We start from the raw sequence: 6,651 nt of genomic DNA on the forward strand, positions 1-6,651 counted from the left end.
CTCATGAGATAAACCTGAAGATGACTGGGAGCACGGAGCAGGCGTAACACGAGTCTACTGGTCCCATGGCGAATGTCTTTCTCGTACTACACTACAATTATGCGCAACTCATGTGCAAAACATTTCAGATCCGGACAACTGCTCCGCGCTCTGCCGGCCGTGGCCACCGGAACTGCGCGTACCTATTGCCACACCCTCACCAGTCACAGCACACCGCAAACATTCTCCTGCACAGCCAAGGATCAATGGAGCTGACCAGACCGCCGCTCGTGGCCCTGTGCGTCCTGCTCGCCGTCGCCATTGCCGGCACGGCAAATGTAGCGACGGCCACGGAGGTGGGGATCCAGACGACGGAGGCTGTGTCCTCCTACATCGTGCACGTCGCGCCGGAGCACGCGCCCACGCTGACCACCGGGGCGTACGGCTCGTTCCTGCGCGACCACCTCCCCGTGGAGCTGTCCTTGTCCAACTCCGACGACCAGGCGCCCAGGGTGCTCTACTCCTACGCCCACGCCGCCACCGGCTTCGCGGCGCGCCTCACGCGCCGCCAGGCCGCACACCTCGCATCCTCGCGCGCCGTGCTCGCCGTCGTGCCGGACGTCATGCAGGAGCTACACACCACCCTCTCGCCGTCCTTCCTCGGTCTCTCCTCCTCGTCCGGCCTGCTCCCGGCCTCCAACGGCGCCTCCGACGTCGTCATCGGCATCATCGACACCGGTGTGTACCCCGTCGACCGCGCCTCCTTCGCCGCGGACCCCTCGCTGCCGCCACCGCCCCGCAAGTTCCGCGGCCACTGCGTCTCCACCCCGGAGTTCAACGGCTCCGCGGTCTGCAACGGCAAGATCGTCGGCGCCAAGTTCTTCCGCACAGGTAGCCAGGCGCTGCGTGGTGGACGCGCGCTCGGTGCGAAGGACTCCATGTCGCCGCTGGACACCGAGGGCCACGGCACGCACCTCGCCTCCACGGCCGCCGGCTCCGCCGCGGCCGACGCGTCCCTGTTCGGGTACGGCGAGGGCAGAGCCGTCGGCGTGGCCCCGGGCGCGCGCATCGCCGTCTACAAGGCGTGCTGGCACGGCTGCGCGAGCTCCGACGTCCTCGCGGCGTTTGACGAGGCCATCGCGGACGGCGTCGACGTCATCTCCGCCTCGCTTGGCACGCTCAAGGCCCGCAAGTTTTACAAGGACACCACCGCCGTCGGCGCCTTCAACGCCGTCCGCAAGGGCATCGTCGTCGCCGCCTCGGCGGGGAACTCCGGCCCCGGCGAGTCCACCGTCGTCAACGTCGCGCCCTGGTTCTTGACCGTCGGCGCGTCCACCATCAACCGAGAGTTCCCAGCAGACGTCATTCTCGGCAACGGCGAGACCTTCACGGGCACCTCGCTGTACGCCGGCCAACCGCTCGGCGCGGCCAAGATACCGTTGGTGTACGGTGGAGACGTGGGCTCGAACACCTGTGAAGCTGGGAAGCTCGATCCCGCCATGGTCACCGGGAAGATCGTCTTGTGCGACCCCGGCGTGAATGGACGGACGGAGAAAGGATACGCTGTTAAACTTGCCGGTGGCGCCGGAGCAGTCCTTGGTAGCGAAGAAGCGCAGGGCGGGCAGGCCAGAAGCAGCGCCCATATCCTCCCCGTCAGCGCAGTCGCATTCGCCGACGCCGAGAAGATCAAGAAGTACCTGAAAGCAAAAGCATCCCCTGTTGCGACGATCGTGTTCCGCGGCACCGTCGTCGGAGGGTCGCCTCCATCGCCCAGAATGGCATCCTTCTCCAGCCGCGGCCCGAGCCGCCTCGTCGCGGAGATCCTCAAGCCGGACGTCACCGCGCCAGGCGTGGACATCCTCGCCGCCTGGACAGGCGCCGCCTCGCCCTCGCTGCTCGACGGCGACGCGAGACGGGTGCCGTTCAACATCATGTCAGGCACCTCGATATCGTGCCCGCAGGTGAGCGGCATCGCCGCGCTGCTCCGGCAGGCCAAGCCCAAGTGGAGCCCGGCCGCGATCAAGTCCGCCCTGATGACGACGGCGTACAACGTGGACAACGCCGGCGGCGTCATCGGCGACATGTCCACCGGCAAGGCGTCCACGCCGTTCGCGCGCGGGGCCGGACACGTGGACCCCAACCGCGCCGTCGACCCGGGCCTGGTCTACGACGCCGGCACGGAGGACTACGTCACCTTCCTCTGCGCGCTCGGCTACACCGCCGAGCAGCTCGCCGTGTTCGGCTCGTCGGCCAACTGCTCGGCGCGCACGGGCGCCTCGGTGGGGGACCTCAACTACCCGGCCTTCTCGGCGGTGCTCGGCTCGGACAGACGCGCGGTCACGCAGCGCCGGACCGTGCGCAACGTTGGCAGCAACGTCAGGGCGACGTATACGGCCAAGATCACCAGCCCGGCCGGCGTGCTCGTGACGGTGAAGCCGCGGAAGCTTGTGTTCAGCGCGACGCAGGAGAAGCAGGACTACGCCATCACCGTCGCGCAGCTGCCATCTGCGAACGTCACCGTGAAGCACACCTTCGGGTCGATCGTGTGGAGCGACGGCAAGCACACCGTCACGAGCCCCATCGCCATTACCTGGCCGGCGAGCCAAGTTGCAGACATGTGATCCGATATGTCTTATTTGCTCCAAGTTTCAGTTCGCGTTGGCGCCATGACAATATGACATCGCGTGTTAAACTATGTAGCGTGGTTTGTACTGGCATGTATGATCACCGCACAAAGCACTAATGGTCCGATGCAGGTGTGATATACTGATATTGAGCGGAGAAGATGTAACAAAGCTATGTTATGGAAGAAACTTCGAACACATGAATATGCCTGGGTGAAACTGAATTTTGATGCAGATTTCGTCCATGATTTACGGTCCGGCTCCTCCAAACTGAAGCAATGTGCAGTACTGCTCTGCTGCTGATTCAGCTGAAGCAATGGCCGGCCTTAATGCTGTGCTGTCCATTGTTCCTACTTATGGTGGACTATTCAAGTGAGAGTGAGTACGCAATCTCGTCTCTGAACTGAACTCGAACTGCAGCAAGTCAGCCATATCAGGCATTGTGAAGGACATTAAGGAAGGAAGTGTGTCGCTCTTTCCAATATGTCAGTTTCAGAAAGGCTAACCGCTCTTTAAACAGAGTTGCTCTTGAACTAACTATTTTGGGCCGTCGAGCAAGCAACTGTTGCGTGACCGTTTCGTCCTGCGTGATGGAAATAATCAAGTGTGAATTTAACCAAAACACCTTGTTAGGACTACCTCTTTTGCTTCAAAATGTTCTGAACGATTTAACAATAATTTGAAACTAACAAGGACGTCAATACTGAGAGGACCTTCGTTGTTAGACCAATCAAAAATTGTCATGTGTCAACTTGTTTCTACCTGAAGTAAGCATCGCATAATGCCCCTTTGCTCGTGAGAGTCCTCAGGCGATTAAGATTCCTCTGCCTCCCGTCGGCGACCACCTCTGATCTAGCCGCCTCCGTGGCCTTCGGGCCATGGAGGTACGGCGGATTGCGGCTCTCGTTGATGGGAGGGCTACATTTCCCATTTTTGAGGGCTTCGTTCCCCATCTTTAGAGCTTTTGTTTGTAGGGGCGGCGCTCAGATGGTGGTGGAGGCGCTTCGTGCAATAATATTTTCCCAACTTCAACCCCATCTCGATGACGACGTCGAGAAGCTTGTGGGTATGGTGTGGTCTTCGGGGATTTTGTCTGGTTGTGGGGATCTTCTGATCGTCAAGGAGCTTCAGCGGCAGTTCATCCTACTTCTTCGTCGGACGGATGTGGTCTTTTCGATCCGTTCGGTGATTTCCCGTCGGCAACCAACAACGTCAGGCCGACTCAGGGAGGAGCGGCAACGGCGGTGCACCGTCGACACGGTCTGGAGGTTGAAGATGAAGGGCTTCTAAAGGTCTCATTGTAATTTTTGTTTTTCTTGGATTGCTTTGTAGTGTTCGATGTTTCTTTTAATGTAGTGTCTTATTCGCAAAAAACAAACTTGTTTCTACCTGCTTTGGTGGCAGTTGCCGTCTATCTACTCTGTCTACTAAAAGATAGGACAGCTGATAAGTCGCCCACTCCGGGAGGAGTAACGCTACGTCTACGGACTGATTTCTACGGAATCCCACCTACAGACTGACGTGGAATCACCTGGATCATGTGCATCCCAAAAATCACGGAAGGCACAAACATTTGAACCAACCGGAGGTTACCATGTCCTTCCGTAACACATTTCCGTAGGAACCGGTCCGTAAGTCTAGCTTTTCCGCTCCGGGAGAACAAAATGAAAATGTTCTCTCATTATGGTTTTCTCCATTAATAAAGCTGGTTACTGTAAAAAGTAAAAAAAAAAAACTTGTTAGAAGGCCGGACTGTCCAAAAAAGCACATTTCTACAAATAACACTAAGTGTTTTTAACCCTGTATATTTCCATTCCTATCCACCACAATTATTCACTCTTTATGCCTCTCCTTATCCGCTTAGAAGTGGCGCCCCTATTGGCCTAAAGTCCTCCTATTGGTCATATTGGGACCCGGACATACAAACAGGCTCCAACGGGCCTCCCAATCGACTGAAAAGGTGTCAACCATTTATGCATGTCTTTCTTGAAACTAGGCGTTGCTCTATGCAGAACAAAAGCAAAAGACTCAGCTAAAAAAAACAAGAGCAAAAAACTCTTCAAAAAATCAAAATCTGTCCTAATTCTCAATGATTTGTTTACCAAGGATAAATCACTTATATAGTTTCATAAGCTCAAACATTCAACGATGAGAACTTCCTTGAAGCAAATTAGATGGCATCTATTCCTGCAATCCTCCAGCATATCCATGATATGGAGATCAATGGTCGATTCTCTCGTTGGCGACGCTACCGGTCCGCGTCTGCGGTGGCCTTGGGGTCTTGGAGGCATGGCGGACCGCAGGCTCTCGCCAGCGGGAATGTTTCAGTTTTTCGTTTCATTGTTTTCAGTGTTTTCTTCAGAATGGTGAGGCGACGGCTACATCCCGAAGTCAGAATAAGCTTCTTCTCACCCTATCCTCGTTCTGGTGGTGCGTCTAGCGCCGACGGAGGGCGCGTGGAGTCGTGTGTCCCCCGGATTTCCTGGGATCCGGCCGGTTTTCGTGTTCGCTGGTGTGATTTCATGTCAGTCTCTTTCGATCTATGGTTCTCATCATTGGCGATGGTTGTTGCTCTGGTGCATTGGTCCTTTCGGACCTTACCACGACAATGTCCCGTCTGTCTACAACAACAAGCTCTACTACGATAAGCCGTGCCTGTCTCCAGTGATGGAGGGGTGAGGGCGGTAGCGCACCTTCATCTCGCGCTAGTGTTTGTTGTCGTCGCTAGGTGATCCAATTACCTATTTGTATTTATTATTATTTTTGAACCTCTTTATACTACTGTTGAAACAGATCGATGGAATTTTCGCAAAAAGAAAACACTCCACAAGAAGGTTTGGCTAAACTGACGTGTGAAGAAGAGGGTCTCATTGGTGTCCTCATGGCACAAGACCCATGGAGAAAGTCTTAACATAGTTTTTTTTCCTTACCACAAGATCCAAAGTGTTGAATTTTTGGCAAAAGAGACCACCCTGCCCAATTCATTGACAAAAAGGACCACCTGCGAATCGAATTGCCAAAAAGGACCCCCTCCGGCGTGGCGGCAGCGCCCCCTGGTGACACGTGGAGCTTGCCGCCAGAGAGGGTGGCGGCAGCATCCTGCCGATGCACGCGGTGGCGGCACGGTAGCTCGCATGGCCGCCGTCCACGCGCCGTTTAGAGCCGTGGGCCCTGCCGCCATGGTTGCCGGCGGCAAGTGCGCGTGGCGCATGCCTCCACACGTCGTGGCGGCAGGCCTCAGCCTGGCTCCTTGCGCCGATGCATCCGAGCAAAGTTTGGGCGTGACATGCGTGGGAAGAAAATGATCGTTGAGGCTCTCATCGTCGTAGGAGGGGATGATGGGACACCTGCCCGTTGAAGTTTGCGGGAGGTAAAGAGTGATAGAAATTGGGGTACGTACATGAGGTTTGCAAGCACACCTGGTGCTGCTATGTACGGAGAGCCCATGGTGTGTGTTCAGTTTATATCTTGTGATGATGGTGTCGGATGCAGTACCAGCGCTGGTGAAGAGGAGATGGCCATCACCATAGGACCGAGCACCGTTCAATCGGAGCATTTGGCCCTGACTGCAGCAGCCATGATAGGCCAATCAGAGCATGAGGCACTGACTGCAGGCCATAGCACCGGCCCATCGGAGCAGATGGTCACCCAGTTTGCCACCGAGCCAGGATACTGGTCCGCGTTCGTTGACACTAGCGAGCGTGTGGAGGGATTGCTGGAGGCGTTGGACGATGACGCTCATTCTTCTTCGTCTGAATTCTCCTCGGACGAAGAAGGCGTCGGTCCTTCCCGGAGGGCGGTTGCGGCACCAATGGACCCTGAGTTCTTAAAAACAATAACCATCAACAATGCATTCCGCTCTTTTCTAGGCCATGAAAGGGCTTAGGCGTCTTGGTTGCAGTCGCCACGATGATGTTGTCAGTCGAGCATTCGACATGCCGGAGTCGCCGTCGAACATACCGAGTATGGTACGTGTGAGCGAGCCATCCACCACACCGACCGTAGCAGTTCACTCTACCTCGCATACATCTAATCCACGACGCAACTC

The 6,651-nt window shown here is 56.3% G+C and overlaps 1 protein-coding gene across 1 annotated transcript; it reads left to right on the plus strand.

Moving 5' to 3' along the window:
- The first annotated feature begins 245 nt into the window (after positions 1 to 245).
- Positions 246 to 2,807, plus strand: LOC124693292 (subtilisin-like protease SBT1.4). Its single transcript, XM_047226769.1, has one exon. It carries the CDS (start codon positions 246 to 248, stop codon positions 2,598 to 2,600), a length of 2,355 nt encoding a protein of 784 aa, XP_047082725.1. The 3' UTR covers positions 2,601 to 2,807.
- Positions 2,808 to 6,651: the final 3,844 nt, after the last annotated feature.

Source organism: Lolium rigidum, chromosome 2 (genome assembly GCF_022539505.1).
Source record: "Lolium rigidum isolate FL_2022 chromosome 2, APGP_CSIRO_Lrig_0.1, whole genome shotgun sequence".
Taxonomy (NCBI): domain Eukaryota; kingdom Viridiplantae; phylum Streptophyta; class Magnoliopsida; order Poales; family Poaceae; genus Lolium; species Lolium rigidum.

What these genes read in the sequence shown, in the direction of transcription:
- LOC124693292 (XM_047226769.1), top strand. Translation starts at nt 246, where the DNA reads ATGGAGCTGACCAGACCGCCGCTCGTGGCCCTGTGCGTCCTGCTCGCC.